The sequence below is a fragment of the Chiloscyllium punctatum genome, chromosome 15 (genome assembly GCF_047496795.1).
Source record: "Chiloscyllium punctatum isolate Juve2018m chromosome 15, sChiPun1.3, whole genome shotgun sequence".
NCBI lineage: Eukaryota > Metazoa > Chordata > Chondrichthyes > Orectolobiformes > Hemiscylliidae > Chiloscyllium > Chiloscyllium punctatum.
Window position 1 is genome coordinate 56,679,364 of NC_092753.1, and position 24,320 is coordinate 56,703,683.

Sequence of the window (24,320 nt, forward strand, 5' to 3'; positions counted from 1 at the left end):
GTTAAAAATCAACCTGTTGCAACCAAACAAGACAGGGGCTGAATTAAGAAAGGGAGACAGCTCATCCTGCCTCATCTGACAGTGTAAACATTTGGGGGTCTCCCATTTTGAATCACAACTAACTGCGAATGCTTGACCAAAGACCGTTCAATTAAAGTTGTTGGGAGGGTTGGTTGAAGGAGAAGACATGCAAGTTGGCTCGAGCATGAAGGTGCAAAGGAACTTGAAAGACATTTACATGTCTCACTTCCAGCAATCCTTGCCTCCTCTTGGTAGCAGATTTCCTACATCCTCTGAAACGTGGCCAACGGGTAAAATTTAAAATAGACATTAAATCAGAGATATACAGTTTAATTCTAATATTTAAATGACAAACACAACTTTAGGAAACCATTGGTACAAGGCACCTCCATTTTGCTTAAAATGGGAACTGGATGGCATAGAGTTCAAACATTTTGAAGAAAAAAACATTGATACATTTTACTCAATGCCATTGGCTTTTGGGAGTTAAATTCCCAATGTACGAGAGAGAGAGAGAGAGAGAGAGAGAGAGAGAGAGAGAGAGAGAGAGAGAAAAGAAACTACATATCATTTTCAAACTTGTATAAAACTAGGAAAATGAAAACTAACTTTCATCTGGCTATTTATACCTGCTTTGCTGCAGCAAGTTGTCTGAATGAGTGCAGCTCCAACAGTCAAGAAGTTCAACACCTTCCAGGACAAACAGCCTGCTCAGCTGGCACTCCATCTAAAACACTCAACATTCACTCCCACTACCACTGAAGAGTGATGCACAGGGGCACCATTGTGCACTGTAATGCATAATTTCATATTTCAGGTTTCATAGACAGCACTCTCCAAAATAGGTATCTCCTAAAAAGGACAGGGTCACATACACATGGGAGCACCATCACCTGCATAGTCCCCCTGCCAACATCACACTATTCTGACATGGAAGTACATATTCACTCCTACTACTGTGGGATCAAAATCTTGGTATTCCCTTCCAAACAGCATTTTTGGGTGTATCTACACTAAATGAAGAGTTCAAGAAGGTAGCTCATCACCACTTTCTCAAGAGAAACTAGGGATGGGCAATAAATAGTAGCATAGCCAGTGATGCCCATATCTCACTACTGAATAAAAAAGATTGATTAATGGTATATAACAAGTGTGAGGATATTTCCTGTATGGCTAATTTGGAAGGCAAAGTTTCATTCATGCACACGAGCTTCACTTAAAGGACTCATGGCACAGCAGTAGTGTTCCCACTTCTTGCAAGGGGGTTTGAGTTCAAGACCGACCTGATCCAGAGATGTGTCATAACATGCCTGAACAGCTTGATCAAAAATAATCTATCCTTTATTTGTTCATTTGCATTTATCAGAGAAAGTTCTAATGACTGATAAGAGTTATAAAATAAATTGGCATTTTTAAAAATTAGGAATTGGATAGTGGCACAATGGCTTGCTAGCTTTTAAGAAATGGATAGAAATATTTAAAATTTAATCGAGAAAATATATACCATAAAACATGCACACATTTGTGGTATGAGGTTGGGCATTTCTTAGTAGCAAGTCAGTTCCTACAAAATCAATAACATTAAAATTTTGAAAAGATTATAACATGCACTATCATGGAAACTTAAGAGACTTCTATAAAAACAAAATAATTATGTCAGGCTTTTAAAAGATGCACTTGCAATATTTCTGAAGCTGTTCTAAAAACAGAATCTGAACCAGTAATCACATGCTGTTGGCGTTGTGCTTGGAAATGAATTCACCTTGGCAAACACAGGCTAGGCATTTTGCAAGGACAGCTGACTTAGTGTATGACCTTGCAAAAGTCGCCAAGGGAACTCTGTTAGAGGTCTATTTTGCAACCAGTTTTGGTGTGTTGAGTACAGTTCCAATATAACTAAATAACATTTTAACATCAATGCAATTCAGTCTGAAATACCTCACTTCATCATACAGTAAATGATATTCTGTAACGACACATAAAGAAACCTCAGTGGAAACAAACAATGTTTCTATAGTCCTGAAGGCAATATTGAGTTACCAACCCAAATGTGATTTAGTTTGATCCAAAAAAAAGGGTGGATTTGAGTTGGAACAGATACTTGTAATTGTAAACAGACAGATATCCAGATCTTTGAAATCTCCAGAACTCCCAACACAAGGAAAATGGAAATTCAACTTCAATTGCATAGTTGATGAATTTAAAAGTGGTGAAAAAGATGCAAATTGCACTCAAAGTTGTGCCTTTTTTGGGGGTAGTGTTTCTGTTGCTATTCAAACTCAATTGTATGTCAACAAGTTCCTTCGAAGATGTGGGTGCACTGTACCATTAAGCAAGTTATTAGCTAGTAAAACTACCTGACAGCGCCAAGTGTTCTGAAAAAAAAAGTAACATTTCGTCGAACAACAGGATAAAGCCTGAGAGGGTGGACAGGTGGTGAAAGGCCTCGAGTGTTTTCAACGTAATGGAGTGGGTCACAGAAAATTACAGTGCCCTTGGTTTCAGAAGGGCACAGGGAAAAGGTGTTTTCACTCCCAGGTGGGACACGTCAAATCACAGTGCTGATCATTAAAGAAAGGAACTGTGGGAAAAGATGTGGTAAAAAAAGCTAAGCCAGTGGCATTAGTGAAGGTAGTAAAGAGACCCTAAGAAGAACCAAGGAGCTGCAGGGAGTGCACAGCCAAGGTATTGAGTTAGTACCTGATCTCTACAACGAATTCACCTCTGTGGGTAAAGTTTACTCAGAAAGAACAAGGGGAGAAGGACAAGAAGTTATAATTTTGAGAGACACAGGATCTAACCACCGTCACTGATAATAAAGGATGAGCGAATATGCACTCTTTCTGATCTGCTACCCGAGAGTGTGGTAATTTGTGGGATAAATGGACAGAAATTTAGCATTCCCCTATGTAAGATCAGGTTGGAATGCCAACTTAAGACTGGGCGAGTTACAGTGGGAGTGATTGTCAGAGTGTCAGTTCCAGGAATTCAGTTTATTCTTGGGAATGATTTGACAGGATCCAAGGTGGAAGTGACACCCCTTGTTGTGGATAAGCCCAAGGAAGATCAAGAAACTGAGGAGTTAAAACAGAAATATCCTAATATTTTTCCAGACTGTATGGTAACCAGATCCCACTAGATCATAAGTCACAGTACAAAGTGAAAAGTAAAGAGAAAGCTGAAGGAGTTCAGTTAGCAGATGCCCTTTTTGTCGTAACTGTGCAGGAAAAACCTGAATAGGCAGAGAGTGAGACAGAAGTGTTTAGTTTTGAAAGACTAAGCGACTTGCAACAACAAGACAAGACAATAAAAGATATATATATGGATGTGTACTCCAAAAAGAATGCAGAGAATATTCCGGAATATTCAGAGAATAAGACGGAAATGGAGACCACAGCAAGTTAGTGCAGAGAAGAAGTGGGCTGAAATGCACCAGATTGTGTTGCCAGTAGCATACAAACAGGAGGTACGACAGGGAGCGCATGAAGTACCTGTAGAAGGTAACCTAGAGATACGAAAGACTCAGGCTAAGGTACAAAAACATTTTTATTGTCCTGGAATACACAAGGATGTGATTAACTTTTGCCATACGTGCCAAATGGTAGGTAAGCCACAGACAGTAATAAAACCAGTATCTTGGTCGCCAATTCCTGCATTTGAAGAACCTTTCATGTGGGTTATAATTGATTGTAGATTAGGTTACTAACAGAATGGAAACAGGCCCTTCGGCCCAACAAGTCCACACCGAACCTCCGAAGAGCAACCCACCCAGACTCATTCCCCTACATTTACCCCTTCACCTTTCATTATGGGCAATTTAGCACGGCCAAATCACCTAACCTGCACATCTTTGGACCGTAGGAGGAAACCGGAGCACCCGGAGGAAACTCACACAGACACGGGGAAAATGTGCAAACTCCACACAGACAGTTGCCCGAGGTGGGAATTGAACCCAGCTCTGGCACAGTGAGGCAACAGTCCTAACCACTGTGCCACCATGCCACCCGTTGATTGTGTAGGGCCCCTCCCAAGAACGAAAAGTGGGAACCAGTACTTGTTAACCATATGGATATGTCGACCAGATTTCCAGAGGAAATTCCATTACAGAGTATCAAGGCAAAAAAGGTGGTAGAGGAGCTAGTAACTTTCTTCACATGGTCTGGGCTACCCAGAGAGATTCAGTTGGACCAAAGGTCAAATTTTACTGCTAGGCTGTTTAAGGAGGTTAAGGATAGCTTATGCATACAGCACTTTAAATGCAGTGTGTATCATCTGGAATCCCAGGGAGCTTTAGTAAGATGGCATCAGACCTTGAAGACCTTGTTAGGACTACCCGAATGATTGGGATAAAGGTATCCCATTCGTATTGTTTGCCATTAGAGATGTCCCAAACGAATTTACTCAGTTCACTCCCTTTGAGTTAATATTCAGGCCTAAAGCGAGAGGCCCTTTGAAATTAATTAAAGAAAAAATTGACAGGACCAAAGTCAGAGATCTCACACTTAGATTATATATCGGAGGTGAGGGAGAAATTGAATAGAGTAGGTGAAGTAGCCAAACAGCACCTAAAGAGGGCATAGTGTAGAATGCAGCAGGTGGTAGATAAAAGCTCTGAGACTTGGACACTTTTCTGAGGGGATGATGTGTTAGTACTGTTATCAGTGCTAGGAGATCCCTTCAAAGCCAGGTATTAGTGTCACCTATCAAAAGTTGAGTTAGGTGAACTATTTAGTAAAGATGCTAGATAGGAAAAAAAATGTATCGGGTCTGTCACATGAACATTTTGAAACCATATTATACTAGAGAGAAAGAACTGGAGAAACAGGTGGTAGTTACTGCCCCGCAGAGTGTGGAATCAAATCAAGATGACATGAATTTTGATGTGCCTCAAAATAGATTATGAAACAATGAAGAATTCCTCAAGGAGTGGAATAGGTTAGTAAGCTGTCTCAGGAACACAGAACTCAGTTGAAAGATTGTTACTGCAGTATAAGGTCATACATAAGAATCAGATGGGGAGGACTAATGCTATTGTACATGAAGTAGACGTAGGTAATACTGCTCCAATAAAACAACACCCCTATTGGCTTAATCCTTTCAAAGCCCAGATAGGTCCAGATGGAAGTGGAGACCATACTTGGTGAGGACATCTTTGAAACAAGCCAGAGCGAGTGGAATTCATCGATCGTCTTAGTTCCAAACCAAATGGGACTTAACGATTCTGCATGGATTATCGGGAGGTCAATGCTGTTACAAAATTGGACTCATATCCAATTCCTAGATTGGAGGACTGTACTGAGAGTGTCGGACAAGCCAGTTATGTCACCAAGTTGGACTTATGCATTGCTACTGGCAGGTACCTTCATTAGAGATGGCAAAAGAAATCTCTGCGTTTGTAACCCCAAATGGGCTAGATGAGTTTAAAGTGATGCCCTTTGGAATGAAGAACACACCCACCACATTCCAAAGACTCATGAACAGAGTTGTGGCTGGGTTAATAACTGTGCAGTTTATTTGGACGACATAGTGATCTTTAATACATTCTGGAAAGATCACATGGTACAGTTAGCAGAGTTCTATGAATGACCACGAGAAGCAAAGCTGGTGATAAACTTAAATAAAACTAAATTTGCGAAAGCAGAGGTGACGCTCCTGGGACATAACATCGGTCATGGAAGATTGACCCCATAGAACACAAAGACGAAGGCCATTGAGGAATTCCACAACCGACCCCGAAGAAATAGTGCTTCAATTCTTAGGACTCAGTGGATTCTATCAGAAGTTTGTTCCAGCTGCAGCAGTGTTGTGGCACTGTTAACCGATATGCTGAAGAAGAACACAAAGTTTCGGTGGACAGAACCACGCCAGGAAGCATTTGACTATTTGAACGCCATATTAACCACCAAACTCGTTTTAGCTAAACGAAATGTTTCAAAACTTTTTAAGTCACCATCGATGCTAGTGACATTGGAGTACAGCTCCAACAGGAAGATAGGATGGGATTGAACTGCTAATTAGTTAATTTCCGAAGAAGATCAACATCCACCAGAGGAAATACTCCACAATCAAAAAAGAACTATTGAGTTTTCTACTGGCCTTACAACATTTTAATCTATCTGTCACGAACAATGCATCGGAGACAGTGGTGTACAAGGGTCACAATCAGTTTACATTCTTAGAATGCTTTAAAGCCAAGACTGAGACTGAGACTATTTTGTTGGAGTCTTACGTTATAGACTTATAATTTAAAAATCATACATATTGAGGGTCATAAAAATGTAATCTGTATGTTAGGGTAATGTATTAAAAAAGAAAAAAAAATGAAGCCGTCTTTTCATTATGATGGTTAATTTTTTCTTAAGGGGGGAGGTGTCATGAAGATGTGGGTGTATTGCACCTTTAAGAAAGTTATTAGCTAGTAGAACAACCTGACAACACAAAGTGTTCTGAACAAAAAAGTAACATTTGGTCAAACAACTCGATTAGCTGGTCGCCTGGAGATATAAACAAATTTAAATTCAACTAGTTTAAATTATACCCCAAAATACCAACCTCCAATCAAGTTGAATGGAGTATATTGACAATCTTAAAAACCAATGACACAATCTAATGCTTTGGGGGTATAAGACTAGGGAAAACTGAACAGTTGGGAGGAGAACTGCCAAGCTACCAGTATGTAAAAACTGCCCCAAAAATAGCTCTCTTAATTGATTGATCAGTAACCCGTGAAGCAGAATCCCCAAGGAGGATAAAAGACAGGAACATAGAGAAGAACCAAATGCTGCCTGGTTTGAGATAACAAGTTTTGTTTTGTAAATCTCAAATCAGGGTTCTGATAGAACCCGGACTAGTATTGTAAAGGGGAAAGTATAAGAAGGAGTTGTAAATAACTGTTAGTTAGTTATTCCCTGGTTATACTTTAAGAAATAAAGTTGTTAATTTTTACTTTAAATAGTTCTTGGCCTCTCGAATTCTCACAGATTACTGCACAGGATAAAATCTTTTCTGTGTTGCTGGCTTAAGTTAAGCAGGAGGGTTTGCCCCTTGTCGTAACAAAGTGCAAAGGTTGTGATGAGCTAGTGGTGCTGGGCAGCAATGTTTTTGTTTTGGAAGTCTTAGTTACTTTATTTTGAAGTATATTAAGTAAGCGTCATTAAATAGACTTTTCAGCTCAAATTGATCAAAATTAAAACAAAGTAATTTGAATCACTGCAAATCCCAATTTAAATGGCAGAATGACGTAAAAAAACTTTTAAAATATGTACAGAACTATTTCCTACTAATAGCATGATATTGTAATCTGTTTAAAGTTAATTGTTTAAATTACTTCCATTAACTTTTAAAGTACCACCATAGATGCCTCGAGTCCAGAAGAAACAGGTATCTTTAAAGACACTTTAAAGTGTGCAAACAGGAATGATTACAGGAAATGCTCAATCGTAGTTAATCATTCTGAATGTTTTCTTAACTGAAACAGCACTTAAATGCTAACTGCAGGCACAGATAAAAGCTGAGAATTCTGCAATGAGTGACTGGCCTCCCCATTCCTCAAAGCCTATTCACCACTTAACAAGGAAAGTCAGAAGTAAATGCAATAGGCTACACATGCCCAGATTAGTACAGCTCCAAGAGTGGTCTCAAAACTTGACACGATCCAGGACAAAGCAGATTGCTTAATCAGTGACCTATCCACCACTTTAGGTATTCACTACTTGTAGTAATAGCACTGTACACAATTTACACAAAGCACTGCAGTAATACGCCAAAACTTCTTCAACATTTCCAAATCTTTTAGGTTTAGAAGGTTAAGGGCAGCAGCCACATTGGAACACCTGCACCACCTACTTCATCTCCAAATCACACTCCATCCTCATGAGGAAGAGCAGCAAGATTATTTTATTGTGATTGAATCAAAATCCTGCAACTTTCAAGCTGGTAACCATCAGGAAGTACCTTCATCACACAAACTGCAGTGGCTCCAGAAGACAACCCATACAAACACAAGGAACACAAGAAATAAGAACAACAAGAGATCATGCAACTCTCGAGCTTACTCTGTTATCTAAGAAGATCATAGCTGATCTGATCATGGCTTCAACTTCCTTGTACATCAAAAATAACAACCTTAATTAAACATATTCAATGAAGCAGCCTAGAAAGTTCACTGGGGAAGAGAACTCTAAACTTAATGATTCTGAGAAAAGAAATTCCTCTTCAGCTGTCTTAAACAAGAAAGTCCTCACTTTGAAAAAGTGTCTTCAAGTTCCACATACCCCGATAAGAGGAAACATCCTCATTATCCACTATCAAGCTCCTCACAATTTTGCATGTTTCATTATTCTAAACTCTAGGAGTACAGTCCCCAACTCACTCAACCTTGTCTCATAAAACAACCATTTCATCCCAAGTGAACACTCTTTGCATTGTCTGCCATCCAAGTAAATAAGCAGACTATAATCATACACAGTATTCGACTGAAAACTTGTAAAAGGAAATTCAAACTCTCAGTTAGTGAATGAATGCCACAGTAATATTTCACATTTTAAGACATTCACTGTAAAAACTGATTAGAATGTCTGCTTCAAAGTCTTTTCCTTCAGTTTGCAAAAATATGCACTTGGAATCAACTTCTAATTAACATGCATATCAACTGTTACAGCACAATATCAGTCTCCTCATTAAATGCTAGGAAATTGCCTACCTCTGGTTCTCTTCTCTCATCTGATGAAGGGAGTTTAAGTTCTCGACCCTGATCATCATTTGGGTCAAAAAGATAAATGTAGTCTGAGGAATAACTAACAAGAATTTCTTGTCCATCATTACTGTAGCAGAGAGATGTAACTCGACAAGATTTATTAGTAAGATGTGGTGGTAAAAATCTTGCACACATTCCAGTAGTTGATCGAGTATTATAACTACCTGCAAAAACAAAAAAGATAAACAGTTGAAATTTATAGCACAGAAGGTAGATGTTTTGCTACATTCCTTTGCTTAATAAAAGAGCTGTCCACTTTGTCCTGTTTCTTTTTGCTATGCTCTGTTCATTTTTTTTAACATATATACTGCATTTTTAGAGACTGTTATGGTCTCTAATTCATCCATTATTTGTGGTCCTGCGTCTACTATTTACCTATCTATTCATATGTACTGTGCTGAACCTTACTTTGTTGTTGTTGTTGTGCAATTTGGAGGCATTCTTGCTGAGAGGCCCAGCAAAATTTGTCATTGCACATTTCCAAACTTGCCTCATTAACTACCTACCCTGCCCCTATGGCATCCTTCACATCCAATTCTAGCCCCATTTTACCACATGCATTTAATAGCACAACTCACCAATCATTAGATATCCACAAAAAGGCTGGCATCCCTTATGCCCATGCCAACTTTAAAAGCCCAGGTAAAAACAGCTCACCACCGCCCTCATGACCTATCCTACCTGCCTATCTTCCTTTCCACCTATCCATTCCACCCTCCTTTCTGACCTATCACCTTCATCCCCACCCCCATTCACCTATTGTACTCTATGCTACTTTCTCCCCACCCTCATTTATCTCTCCACTCTGCAGGCATCCTGCCTCTTTTCCTGATGAAGGGCTTTTGCCCGAAACATCGATTTTCCTGCTCCTCGGATGCTGCCTGACCTGCTGTGCTTTTCCAGCACCACTCTAATCTAAACTTTAAAAGCCCATTGTGCTCTGGGACAAGCACGGTCAGTCTAAAGTTGGCCTGCATAGTTCTTGATATTTGTCTCAGGCATGGCAGAAAGGGAGAAATTAGTGCTCTGCTTTGTGGTTAGGGTCCTGGAAGTCATGCTGGAGAGAATGTTGAGATGGGAGACAAACCCTTCCCCTCAGGGTGGGTAATGGAGGGCACAACACCAGATGATGCTGGCTTGTTCTGAGGATGCCACCTGGGTCAGTGCAATTTCAGCTATTTGGAGAAACGTCTGATATATAGGAAGGAAGTCAATTATCTTTTTTATTAGGTCAGCACAGAGGCTCAGTAGTTAGCACTGCTGCCTCACAGCACCAGGGACCAGGTTCAATTCCATCCTCGAGCAACTGTAGGGAGTTTGTATATTCTCCCAATGTCTGCGTGAGTTTCCTCCACATGTCTGGTTTCCTCCACGTGTCCTGTTTCCTCCACAGTTCAAAGATGTGCAAGTTAGGTGGGTTTTTCATGGGAAATGCAGGGGTACAGGGATAGGGTACAGAGGTGGGATGCTCTTCAATAGTTGTTGTGGACTCTATGGGCTAAATCGACATTTTGGGAAAAAGCCCTGAAGAAGTTTCCTGATGAAGGATTTTTGCCAGAAACATAGATTCTTCTGTTCCTCGGATGCTGCCTGGCCTGCTGTGCTTTTCCAGCTAAGAAACAGTCCCTAGAATCAGGTGACTCTCTGAATCTCCTGTTTATATGTCAGCCAGGACTCTCTGATTGGCCTGAATGGGCAAAAAATTGAGAGATGGGAGTTTAACCTGGATAGGTGAGTCTATTTATTTTGGTCAAAAGAATGGAAAGGTAACTTATTAAAATGGAGTAACACTTCAGAGTGCTTTGTTGCACAGGGATCTGGGTGTTCTTGTGCATGAATCGCGCTAGGAAACTAGTATGCAGGTACAGCAGGTAATAGCAAAGGCAAATGGAATTTTGATATTTCTTGCTAAAGGAACTGAGTATACAAGTAGGGAAGTGTTGCTGCAATTGTACAAGGTATTAGTGAAACCACACATGGAGTACTGCATATAGTTTTGATCCACTTACTTCAGTTGGAAGGTAGATGCACTAGAGGCAGTTAAGAGGAGATTCGTTAGATTGAATCCAGAGGTGAGGGGTTTGCCTTATGAAAAGAGATTAAGTAGTTTAGGCTTATACACTCTGAGGTTTAGAAAATTGAGATAAGATGGAACCGAGGTAAATAAGGTGCTAAAGAGAATTGACAAAGTAAAAGTAGAAAGACTGTCCCACAAGAGGAAACAATCCAGAATGAGAGGTCAGTGTTAGGATAAGGGGTAGCAAATTAAAAGAGAGATCAGCAGAGAAATTACTTCTCTTAACATTTTGTAAACCTGTGGAATTCACTATCCCATAGAATGCCATTCAGAAAATTTGAGAGGGGTAGGCAAAACTTTTAATTAGTAACCAGTTGAAGGATTATGATGTGTAGGCAGGAAAATGCAGTTGAAATTAAGGTGAGATCAGCCATGATCATTTTGAATAGCAGAAGAGGCACACGGGGCTGAATTGCAAACTCCCGCTCCTAGTTCTTATGTTCTAGTTCAGAAGCAATCATAACTTTAAATGTGCAATGAGTATCTCTTAGAGTCATGGAGATGTACAGCACAGAAACAGACCCTTCAGTCTAACTCATCCATTCCAACCAGATATCCTAAATAAAACTAGTTCCATTTGCCAGTATTTGGCTCATATCCCTCTACACACTTCCCATTCATATACCCATCCAAATGCCTTTGAAATATTGTAATTGTGCCAGCCTTCACCACCTCAGCAAACTGAAGTCAACAGGCAGCTACTCTGATTTCAATGTCAAGAATTCTCGGTATTTAGTTTGTTTGGCACATGTGGTAAGAAAAAATCTGAACATTAAATAATGTGAATTGGGCCACGAATGAAGCATTTAAAAAACTAGAACAGCCTTTAATTAGCAACTTTCAAAAACAGGACAGTATAATAAATCTATCAGTCTGCAGATTTAAAACAAAATCAGAGCACTGCTAAGTGTTAATTACCCAGGAGCAGGATCAAATTGCAATACTGAACTTCTGGAACTGGTAGCAATTAAGGCTTCTAGATTGACTGAAAGACAGACCTGTGTTTTTTTTCCTTTAACCTGTTCTTAGTTGCAACACACTACACTTCATAACCTCCATCCTTCATCAATAATTAGATTTTAGATTCACTACATGTACATGTTCCCACTGAAACTGTCCAAAAGACCGTTATAGATTTAAACAATATTAACTTGCAATAAAAACTATAATTTCAGTTTAATTAATTTAAGGTTTCTTGTATTTTGGACGGCAAAGTGAAAGTAAAAAATACCTGTCGCTCTTGTGCCAAGCATCCTTCGATCATAGATTCTTACAGAGCTATCTGAGCAGCCAACAGACAGGTAGAACGGCATCAAGGGGCAGATAGCAATTGAAGTAGCAGCACGCCGACAGTTTATTAAAATGTCCTGTTTTGAAAGAAAGTTTGAAACTTTAAGGAAATTGTTCTCTCGAAGTAAAGATATACATTTCTTATCAGGAAATTGACATCTCAGTTGATTTTTTTTAAGTAATGTTGATATACAATATTTTCACATTTGGAATTTGTAAGTTTTATTTCATTGTGATTATTTGGTAGCAAGCATTCAAAATCAAACCTCTAATGCAAAGAAGACTACTACCAAAAATAAGTGGAACTCTAAGAAACAATCCAGAATAAACTCCCTTCCTCTCCTCTCCTACCCCTCCAAGACAAACAGATATGTATGATTTATTTACAAGTCCTTGTTATTTTATCTAAAATATAGGTGCAATCTTATCCAGCTTGCAATGAGATCAAATTCATCTTAATCTCTCAGTTTACCACACTCAAAAACCCAACTTAGAAATAATGTATCATACTGTATCATTTATGATTCAAAAGAATAATAATAAAGATAGGCCTTTACAAGAAATCTTTCAACAGCATCTTAAACTAATCTGCCAAAACAGACTATTAAAAGTACCATTACATTAGGATCGCTTAAAGTGTGTATTTAAATATTTCTTAAACTCACATCTTTGCAATCTTCTTTTGTACAATTTGTCTTCATTCTAACATCAAACCACCTTACGGTACCATCTTCACCGCATGATAGAAAGGTGTAAGGATCGTTTGGTACTGTCATGATCTGAACAACAAAAAGATGTCAAATTATTTTGTAATATCTTTGAGAAAAAAGGGAGGAGAAAAATAGGATTTCAAATAGCTGTGCTTCAAATGCTAGCAAGGACACAAGGGGTAGATTTTTAGTCTGCTGCCCAGTATTAAACTATCACCACAGATTGGCAGTCCATGATCTTTACCCTTCCACTGTAATCAATGAAATTTAATAACAGGAAATTTCTATAATTGGTAGCTAGGCAGACTTCTAGGATATTGAAATAATTCGTATTCAAGATCAATTTCGTTTAAGGGTACCGATTAGCACTCACAAATGTGAACTTTTCCTCTCCATGCAATTTCTTAACTGAAATGTAGTAGTCCTACTTCAACGCTAGTAGAGATGAGCTAATTCAATACCAAATTGAACAGGTCTACAGGGACTCAGTTTACTTGCATATAGAAACCTAATGACTATGTTACAGCTAAAGCAATCCAGGGATCATGAACTCAAATTACAGGTTGTAAAATTTAATGCAATAAATTTGGGAATTTGTGAGCTAGCACAGGCAACAGTGACTTGGAAAACTGTTAGGTAGATGTAAAAACTTAGTTGGTTTATTAACATCCTGCAGGGAAGAGATCTTACCATTGTTAATGTACACATGACACCAACCCCACACTATGTGAATTACTCAATGTCTTGGGTAGTGAATATCACCGACTTTCCACTAATGTGTTTAAAAAGTAATCCACACAAGACATTGCAGCTACTAACTGGGGCATGAGACATTCCAAGATTACAAATTTGGATGGTTTTTATTGATGACATGGGTGCTATCTACAGAATTTAAAATGTATACATCATCTAAAATCTAAAAAATGTTAAATGCCTGGATGCAATATGGTTCCATTTTGCAATGGATTTAGGAATATTGCACAAAGACTGTGTGTATTCAACATTGTTATGAACAGAAACATCTACACTTTCAAAGGAGAACCATTTTTAATGTAACAATCTGTTGCAATCTGCAATGAACTTTCTGAAAGGATGGTGGAAACAAATTCTAATTATTTTTCAAATGAATAACTTTTAAAAATAGCTGACACAGACACTTTGAGCCAAATATAGAGTCATAGAGCCTGACCGCTCAAAACATTTTTAAGCAGGTAGCCCAGACCGTAACTTTACTATTTGTTTCAGGTAAGTATAAAGTGGATATTCCCAGAGTAAGTTAGCTGGTCAGACAGCCGAGTTTTAAACAAACAGAATTTATTTACAAAATTATGGAATGAAACACAATGAACTGAAAATAGAATACCCAAATAATTTATCCTATCCAAACCAGACATGCTATTCTGACTTAAGGCAGCAGTTCCAAAACAGTTGTAACAATCCCAATAAACAGACCCCCTAGTGCAAAAAGCAAAATTGACACGAAAAGCTTTCAGGTTACAAAGTCAGAAGGGCAGAAAGAGGGGGAGAGCATCCAATTTCAACTGTGGCCCTATCTCAACTAACTCAAGAATTGAACTGACCTGCCCAGCAAACAGCTGGGCCATGTCCCCTTCATTATATCAGTTATTTTTAAGAAAGACTTGAAAGCTTTCTGCCTGAAGCATTATCTGTTAGGTATAAACAAAAGGGCCCCAATGAACCATTCAAACTTCAGGCATGTTGGAAGCTTGAGTCATTAAAAACCTCTCTGAAAAAAAATTAAGGACAACATAACCTTGTAAAAGGATCAGCCTGTGACAAAGCATACAAAAGATGAGGTTATTTTCCACAGGTTGCCATAAAAAGTCAACCTACATCACTTCCATTCAGCACGTAGTGATACCAGTGCTAAGATAAGTGATCTTTTTATTGTCTCAATTAGGGCATTAGGGCATCACTTTAGGTGCAGCTAAATAGAGCAAAGAAAAACAAATTGGTAAGTTTGCAGATGACACCAAAATTGGAGGTGTAGTGGAGAGCAAAGGAGGTTACCTCAGATTACAACAGGATCTTGATCAGGTGGGCCAATGGGCTGAGAAGTGGCAGATGGAGTTTAATTCAGATAAATGTCAGGTGCTGCATTTTGGGAAAGCAAATCTTAGCAGGACTTCTACATTTAATGGTGAGGTCCTAGGGTGTGTTGCTGAACAAAGAGACCTTGGAGTGCAGGTTCATAGCTCCTTGAAAGTGGAGTCGCAAGTAGATAGGATAGTGAAGAAGGCATTGGTATGCTTTTCTTTATTGGTCAGAGTATTGAGTACAGGAGTTGGGAGGTCATGTGGCAGCTGTACAGGACATTGGTTAGGCCACTGTTGGAATACTGCCTGCAATTCTGGTCTCCTCCCTATCAGAAAGATGTTGTGAAGCTTGAGAGGGTTCAGAAAAGATTTACAAAGATGTTGCCAGGGTTGGAGGATTTGAGCTATAGGGAGAGGCTGAACAGGCTGGGGCTGTTTTCCCTGGAGACCCAGAGGTGACCTTATAGAGGTTTACAAAATTATGAGGGATATGGATAGGGTAAATAGGCAGTCTTTTCCCTGGGGTTGGGGAGTCCAGAACTAGAGGGCATAGGTTTAGGGTGAGAGGGGAAAGATATAAAAGAGACCTAAGGGGCAACGTTTTCACACAGAGGGTGGTACGGGTATGGAATGAGCTGCCAGAAGAAGTGGTGGAGGCTGGTACAAGTGCAATCTTGAAAAGGCATTTGGATAGGTATATGAATAGGAAGGGTTTGGAGGGATATGGGCCAGGTGCTGGCAGGTGGGACTAGATTGGGTTGGGATGTCTGGGTGGCATGGACGGATTGGACCAAAGGGGCTGTTTCCATGCTATACTTCTCTATGACTCTATAAAGAACCCTATTCTTGCAAAAACAATATCAATCAAAATTATGGTATGTGATCTTTAATGCTGTATTTTTCAATATGAATTTTAAACTCTACGTTTTGATAAAACTGTAACTGAGCGTTTTCTAAAGCATTGAACATTGATTTTCAGTAAAGAAATTAACCTTAATAGCATCATATCATCTATAGTGTAGCTGCATAACCCAACTGTCCTTCATAAATTTAGCATTATATTAAGTTAATTATTCTTCAAGCAAGTTTCTATTTTGAGTGTAATTAAAACAAATCGTTTACCGCCAAATTACAAGTGATTAGAAATGGAATCACAGTAACCCATTATGTATTTAACTGCATACACAGACAGCCATCTGACAGTAATGAGTTTAAGTTGTATTTAATTATTTCAGTAAATTCATACTATTGCAGCATCACAAGAGCCAGAGGTGAGGAGATATCTTTTATTATATAAAAAACGTCTTTATCATCTGCAATGCATTGTCTGAAAGGATGGTGGAAACAGATTTGATAACTATTCTTCAAATTGAATTCAATAGTTGTTTCAAAGAGCAGACACAGACGCAATAAACCAAACCAGTTAACTAAGTAAAATCACAACACCTGTCAAGCCCTTAATGAATAGGGCTGCCAATACTGGAAATATGAAATTAACAAAAACAGAAACTTTTATAACTTGAAAGCTAGACTTGAAATGTTAACTCTGTTTTCTCTCCATATATACTGTCAGATCAGTGGGGTTTCTCCAGCAATTTGTTTTTGTTTGCTTCAAACCCTTCATTTGCTCAGTGAATTTCTTACTAACAAAGCCCAAACACCAAAGGAGTAATAACTCAAAAGGTTTGAGCATGGTTGCTGCACAAGATATATTTTCATAGTCATGTCTGTGAACAAGGGGTTTTACTTTAGTTTGAAAAAGTAAAATATTCATACTAAACATTAAGATCAGGAGTACAATTTGTTCTTTTCTACTTATGCAGGACCAAATCAGGATCAAATTGCTGGGGATTGTACTAAGCTTACAAATTTTCATTTGGTTCCAGCACAAATTATTAGCCTTTCCACTGAGATTGGAAACAAATAATAGTGAACACTAGTCGACTTTTTGTACCTTAAGCACACACCAAGGGTAATTATGCTTGGACTCTATCGTGAGCAATTATCCATTTGTGGTCAGGATTTTATTACCCAACAGGTAGAAAAGCAAAATGATACCAAAATCCTCCAGAAAGAATTGCACCCAGCAGGACTATAGATTTCGTGAACAATACTCAATGAATTTTGGGGTGTGTGTGGAGGAAGAGTGGTCAACAGCAAGACTGTAATTCACACAGATTGTCAGATGATTCCAGGCTTGGTTAATCATTTAGAAGGGCAAGAAAACATTTAATGATCCAAGGCATTACTTCAAAGTTTCACTATCCCTTCAGAGCTCTCACTACTTTTGTTCAGGACACATCAATTATTGTATTCATTGTGCATCTGAGAGTATTAACTTGCAAATTTTTACTTTAGCTCACAAAAATAACTGATAGACACATGCATCAAACATGAACCTTTCTGAAAATCAAAGATTATTCAAATCAAGCACTCATATTTGGTTGTTCTTCACCCATAATATCAATATTATCACCAATATTACCTCATAAGCTGTTCCATAGTGGCAGTTAAACTGGCTTTGTCTATTTGATTCTGCATCTCGCTCTGTGTCTGTATAAAATATGACACCATCTCCCGAGCAGGAAATAATTTGCTTGTCATTGGTGTGTGGAAGAAATTTTGCACTAAAAATGTTTGCACGATGGCCTGAGCGAATGGTTGATAGAATCTGAAAACAGATTTGTTTGAAAAAAAAAGAGAAACTCAGTTTCCATTCAATAACTTAAAATAAAATTTTCTTTAGGCAAATGTAAAGAGACTGCATCACAGGACTAGCTTATTTATCCTGCTATTCTCTGTATTGTACAAAATATAATGTATTAATGGATCCTACTACAGAACAAAATTCCTCAAACCACTTAACTTCAATAGCATTAAATATCCCTTGGCATTACATAAAATAATAATCTAGAACTTTCATATTGATTTTTGTTTACCAATGTCCAACAGCAAAATGTGATAACAATAAAACAATCCTCTTCAATACTTACTTGCAACTTTTACAGATTTTTCAAATCAACCTGTTCAGATATGTTATTATACATCTTTGGAGCAGGTGCGACTTCAACCAGGGCCTCTCCATCCAGGAATAAGGACATTATTACTGTGTCACAAGTCTGCAACTATTTTCATATGTTCAGTTCTTTCAGTTCAATATGATTTTGAAATTTCATTGCAAGTAGCTAGATTTGGATCCAGGGACATGCCACATTAATCAGAAAAAGATTCAAAAAGACAAAAGGCTGGTCCAGGACAAAAATAGAAATTGCTGGAAAAGCTCACCAGGTCTAGCAGCATCTGTAGAGACAAATAAGGATCAGTCGACCTGAAATGTTAACTCTAAGTTTCAGGTCGACTGATCCTTACTTCTCTCCACAGATGCTGCTAAACTTGCTGAGTTTTTCCAGCAATTCTATTTTTGTCTCTGATTTACAGCAGTCGTAGTTCTTTTGGGTAATTTGGGATGCTGTATCACATAACTGAGAGCACTGTTCAATCCATCTAGTGCCTAAGCCAAACAGCAGGAGATGAAATCCTCTAATTAAATCATTACTACTATACAAGCTGAAGTACTCTTTGAAAAGCAACATACAGGTTCTAAAGCTGTTAGGTGGCAACACTTCTTTCTGCCCAGCAACAGGGAAGAGTCTTATATCACGGTTTTTAATAAGTCACTCAGGACAATTCAGAGGTCACTGAAAAACAGTTCTAGGAATCAACTAGTTGGAGAAAGAGGCAGAAACAGGGCAGACATTCAATCATAGAATCTTGAAAGAGGCCTTTCAACCCATCAAATCTGCACCAATGAAACTACTCTAAAATGAGTCCCACTTCCCAGCACTTGACCCATAGCCTTGAATGTTACATTTCAAGTGCTCATTCAAGTACTTTTAATAAAGTTGTGAGGTTTCCCGCTTCAAATGCTAGGCAGTGCATTTCAGATTCACACCACCCTTTGGGTGGAAAGTTCTCTCCTCAATTCCCTTCTAATACTATGACCCCTTGTTATTGATCCTTCAAGTAAGAGAAGCAGCTGCTTTCTATCAACCCTGTCCATGCCCCTCAACCTTATACAGCTGAATCCTCCTCAACATTCTCTGCTCTATAGAAAAACACACAAGCATATCTAGCCTCTCTTCATAGCTAAAGTGCTCCATCTCAGAATACATCCTGGTGAATCCTCTCTGCATTAATCACTTCCTTCCTTTAGTGTGGTGATCAGAGCTGCACTCGCTACTCCAGCTGTGGTATAAGCAAAGTTTTGTACAGTACCAACATAGACTTCCTGCTCTTCTAAGCCATGCCATGATAGATAAAAACAAGTGTTCTTTTAGAAATGCTGATCTGCAGATGTCCTGCAGGGAAGGCAACTGAACTTGCTGGAATCCATGTAGGGAGCAGTGAATTAAGTTCCAAAAACAGATTTCTCTGTGCTGTTAGAACTTAGCCTAAGTTCTAGGAGTTAGTAGGCAGCAAAACTCCCAAATTATTTTATGATCTCAGACCAGGCGACCAACTTTATATAATTGATCCTGATAAAAATTACCAAATTGAGTTACAAGCTTATTAGGAGCAGAAAGAGGATGAGAATAGCAAAAGAGAATAAAGCCACAAACAAGACTGCTCAGTTTTGAAACAAAAAAAACTTTTCAACACAATGTTGGAACAGTAATTCAACCTGCAGCATATGGACAACTTATTTCCAACACCCAGAATTAACACAGCAATGGTGCACACTAAATAACAACAGTGATCAAGACAAACGCCATGGATTTCTCAGTAATGCTGCCATTAATAATATGACTCAACAAATCTCATGAAACTTCACAAGGAATCATAATTTTGCATTTTTGCCTATCTGGCCTTAAAAGGTTCCTATCAAGAGCTGTTCTATCATGGAGAGAAATGTCCGAATGCTTTGATGCAATCTAGAGTGAGAAGTCATAGCTTTAGCATAAAGGATAGCAGATTTTAAATGGAGACGAGAGGAAATTACTTCTCAAAAGGTCACGAACCTGTGGAATTTCCTACATCAGAGTAGGGTGGATGCTAGGTTGTTGAGTAAATTTAAGGAGCATTTAGATTTTTAATTAGTAATGGGTTGAAGGGTGATGGAGATTGGGCATGAAAGTGGAGTTGAATCCAAGATGAGATTAGCCACAATCATATTAAATGGCTGAGCAAGGTCAAGGACTTGAATTGCTAATCTTGCTTCTTGTTCTTATCAGAGATAAGGGAAAACATTGGGACATATTTAGCTTGGCAAAGCTAGCTGTCAGCAAAAAGCTAGTCGCAATGGTGAATAAGTACTGCAGGGCAATTTTCAAAGTTAAAGGAAATGTAGATCAAGAAAAGGACAGTTGTGAGAGATGATCTATGATCACATGATGCAGTATCCATTTGGATGGAGGTGGAAAACAGCAAGGGAAAGAAGTTATTGTGTAGTGTACATATAGCCAAACAGTAGCCATTCTGTTGGAAAGGTTATAAATTAACAAATAATAGGAGCATGTAAAATGATTAGAGCAATAAATATGGATAACATATGGCTTCAGTTAATCAAGTTTGAAAGTGTAACTACAACAACAAACTCAAAGTAGAATATTATTGTTTTCTAGAGCAATAGGTCATGGAGACAAGCAGGGAGCAGGCTATCTTGGATTTGGTAATCAGTAATGAGGCAGGTTTAATAAATGATTTTTAAGGAAAAGATGCCTTAGGAATTAGTGATCATAACATGACAGAATTTAATATTCAGTTCAAGAGTGAGAAACTTGGGTCAGAAACAACTGTGTTGAACTGAAATAAAAGGTATTACAATGACACGAAGATAGACTTAACTAAAGCAAACTGGGTGGATAGATTAGCAGGAGTAACAGTAAGCAGACAGTGGTAGGCATTTAAGGAGGTAATTCATGACTCTCAGCAGAAATACATTCTTGGTAAAGAGGGATAAACCAACCATGGAAACCAAGGAAATTAAGGAAAGTATCAAGTTGAATGAAAGAGCATAAAAAAGGAGGCCAAGGTCAGTGATAGTCCCAAAGACTGGGATAAATTCCAAATCCATCAAAGGAGGACTAAAAAGATAATAAAGACAGGGAAAATAAACTATGCGGGCAAATTAAAGGGGAATATAAGAACTTATTTAAATGTATAAAATGGAAAAGATAAATCAAATAAACTTAGAAGCTTTCTATCTTAATCCACAAAGCACTCAAAAGAAGGTAGAAAAACTAATGGGCAAACTTAGAAAAATCAATTAAATCTCATAGCCATTCCAGAAATATGGTTGCAAAATCAAAACTAGGGACTTTACATTCAAGAATATTTGACCTTTCAGAGAGACAGGTGGGATGGAAAAGATGGTTACCAGGAAACGAACTCAGGTCAAAGTGGACATAGGCCCCTTAGTAAATGAATCTGAAGCAATAGTTTTGGAGAACAAGAAAATAGCAGATATTTTCTATCAGTCTTTACAGAGTGGGAAGATCCTTCAAACATTTAAGTGATACTAAAAGACCATTACCATCAGTATAGTATTAGATACCTAATGGGGCTAAAGACAGGCAACTTCCCCTAGCTCTAATGGCTTGCATCTGAGGATCCTAAGTGGTAGCTACAGAGACAGTGGCTGCATTGGCTGTAATTTTCCTAAAATAATTGGATTCTGGAGAAGCACCAGAGGATCAGAAAACTGTTAATATGACACCCCTACTCAAATTGGGGGGGGGGGGGGGGGGGGGGAGCGCAAAAAGCAGGTAAGCATAGGCTGATTAGCTTAACATCTATTGTTTGAAAAGTATTGGAATCAATTAAGGAAGTAATAGCAGAATGTTTAATCAGATTCCCTACAGTGTGGAAACAGGCCCTTCGGCCCAACCAGTCCATACCGACCCTCTACCCCCTAACTAATGCACCTAACTTTACGGGTAATTTAGCATGGCCAATTCACCTAACCTGCACATTTTTGGACTATGGGAGAAAACCGGAGCACCCGGAGGAAACCGGGAGAATGTGCAAACACAGGGAGAATGTGCAAACTCCACACAGACAGTCACCCGAGGCTGGAATTGAACCTGGGACCCTGGTGCTTGAGGCAGCAGTGCTAACCACTGAGCCACTGTGCCACCCCAGTTGGAAAATCATGAAAAAAAGCAAAGATTGTGGATGCAAGAAATCAGAAACAAAATCAGAAATTGTTAGAAAAACTCAGTAGGTCTAGCAACATCTGTGGAAAGAAAGCAGAGTTAACATTTCAGCTCCAGTGACCCTTCTTTGAAACTTTTGGAAAAGCATAATGTAATCAAGCAGAGTCAACATGGTTTCATGATAGGGAAATTGAGTCAGGCTAATAGAGCTTTTTTGAGGAAGTCTCAACCAGAGTGGCCAGAGGGAAACCAATAGATGTGTTGCATTTGGACTTCCAGAAGGCATTTGACAAGCCAGCTCACAAAAGGTTAAGTCATAAGAGCCCACAGTGCAAGTACATTGGCATGGATAAAGAATTGGCTCATGGACAAGAAACAGCAATTGGGGATAAGGAGTTCTTTTTCTGGTTGGTAACGCATGATCAGTGGAGTTCCATAGTAATCAGTGTTGAGACCTCAATTGTTTACAATATATATTCACGGCCTGGAGGAAGGAAGTTAATGTACTATAGTCAAATTTGCAGAAAATACTAAAATAGGTGGAAAGGAGTGTTGTTGGAGGGATAGTCTACAGAGATAGTGAAGTCAAGTTAAAGCAGACAAAAAGTTGGCAATTGCCATCACAGTCGGTTCTGCTATTACCCATATTTCTTCAACATGAATTGGCTTTAACGAGATTCAGAATTTAGACAGTTATTTGGAGAATGCGAGCTTTCTTTATCTGTATTGGCTATAACGTGATTCCGGTCCATTAGTTTAAATGATGCAGCCATTGCGTGATTTTCTTATAATGTGAGATTGCATGAGAACGGAACTATCGAATTATCAGAACCAACTGTATAATGTGGGAAAACACAAAGTTGTTCATTTTGGAAGTGAAATGAATCCGCAGATTATTATTTAGATAGATAGATAGAAACTACAGAAAGGTTTAATACGAAAGGGACTTGGGGGTACTTGTATATGAATCATAGAAAGCTATCACCCAGGTGCAGCAGGTAATCAGAAAGGATAATGGAACGTTGGCCCTTATTTCAAGGGGGTTGAAGTATAATTGTAGGAAGTCTTACCGTTTCTGCACAAGAAACTGAGCATCTGGAGTGCTGTGTTTTGGGCCCCTTTTATACAGTCAGACAGCATGGAAACAGACTGCTCAGTCCATGCCGAACATAATTCCAAACTAAACATGTCATACCTGCCTCCTCCTGGCCCATAACCTGCCAAATCTTTCCTAATCATGTATCCATCCAAATGTCTTTTAAATGTTGTAATTGTACCTCCCATTCACCACTTCCAGGAAATTCATTCCACACACAAACCACCCTCTGTGTAAAAAATTTGCTTCATCTTTTTAAAATCTCCCTCCTCTCACCACAAAAATGTGCCTCCTAATCATGAAATTCTCCAAATTAGGGAAAAGTCAACTACCATCAGCTCTATCTATTCCTCTCATTATTTTATAAACTTCTATCTGATCACCTGTCAACCTCCTACGCTCCAGTGAAAAAGTCCTAGCCTTTCTTTATAACTCAAACCTTCCAAACCCAGCAATGTTTTAAGATTCCTTACAATGTGGAAACAGGCCCTTCGGCCCAACCAGTCCACACCAACCCATTTCCCTCTGACGAATGTACCTAACACTATGGGCAATTTAATATGGCCAATTCACCTGACCTGCACATCTTTCAACTGTGGGAGGAAACTGGAGCATCCAGAGGAAACCCACACAGACACAGGGAGAATGTGTAAACTCCACATAGGCAGTCACCCGAGGCTGGAATCGAACCTGGGATCCTGGTGCTGTGAGGCAGCAGTGCTAACCACTGAACCACTGTGCCGTCCATGTTCTGGTAAATCTCTTCTGAACCCTCTCCAGCTTTATAATATTCTGGCAACCAGAAATAGACATAGTATTGCAGAAGAGGCCTCACCAAAGTCCTGTACAACCTCAACATTACGCCCAAAAGACTGAGCAATGAAGGCAAGCATGCCAAACACCTTTTTAACCATCCTGTCTGTGTGTGATGCAAACTTTACAAAATTATGTACCTGCACCCCTAGGTCCCTCTGTTCTATAACACAACCCAAGGCTCTCCCATTAATTGTTTAAACCCTACCTTGTTTATTATACCAAAATGCAATACCTTGCATTTATTCAGATTGAACTCCATCTGCCATTGACCCATTTGGTCAAGATCCCTCTGTAATCTTAGAAAAACTTTATTACGGTCCACTATGCCACCAATTTTCATGTCA

General features: G+C 38.8%; 1 protein-coding gene across 7 annotated transcripts in view; it reads right to left on the reverse strand.

Moving 5' to 3' along the window:
* dcaf6 (ddb1 and cul4 associated factor 6) overlaps nucleotides 1-24,320 on the reverse strand; it is a 225,207-nt gene that overhangs the window by 156,769 nt on the left and 44,118 nt on the right. For all 7 annotated transcript variants that reach the window (XM_072585183.1, XM_072585182.1, XM_072585186.1 and 4 more), the window contains exons 4-7: nucleotides 17,396-17,581; nucleotides 12,809-12,922; nucleotides 12,085-12,220; nucleotides 8,723-8,940 (exon numbers count right to left, since the gene is read on the reverse strand). In XM_072585183.1, the coding sequence (XP_072441284.1) occupies nucleotides 8,723-8,940; nucleotides 12,085-12,220; nucleotides 12,809-12,922; nucleotides 17,396-17,581 (654 nt within the window). The remainder of the gene's footprint in view (nucleotides 1-8,722; nucleotides 8,941-12,084; nucleotides 12,221-12,808; nucleotides 12,923-17,395; nucleotides 17,582-24,320) is intronic.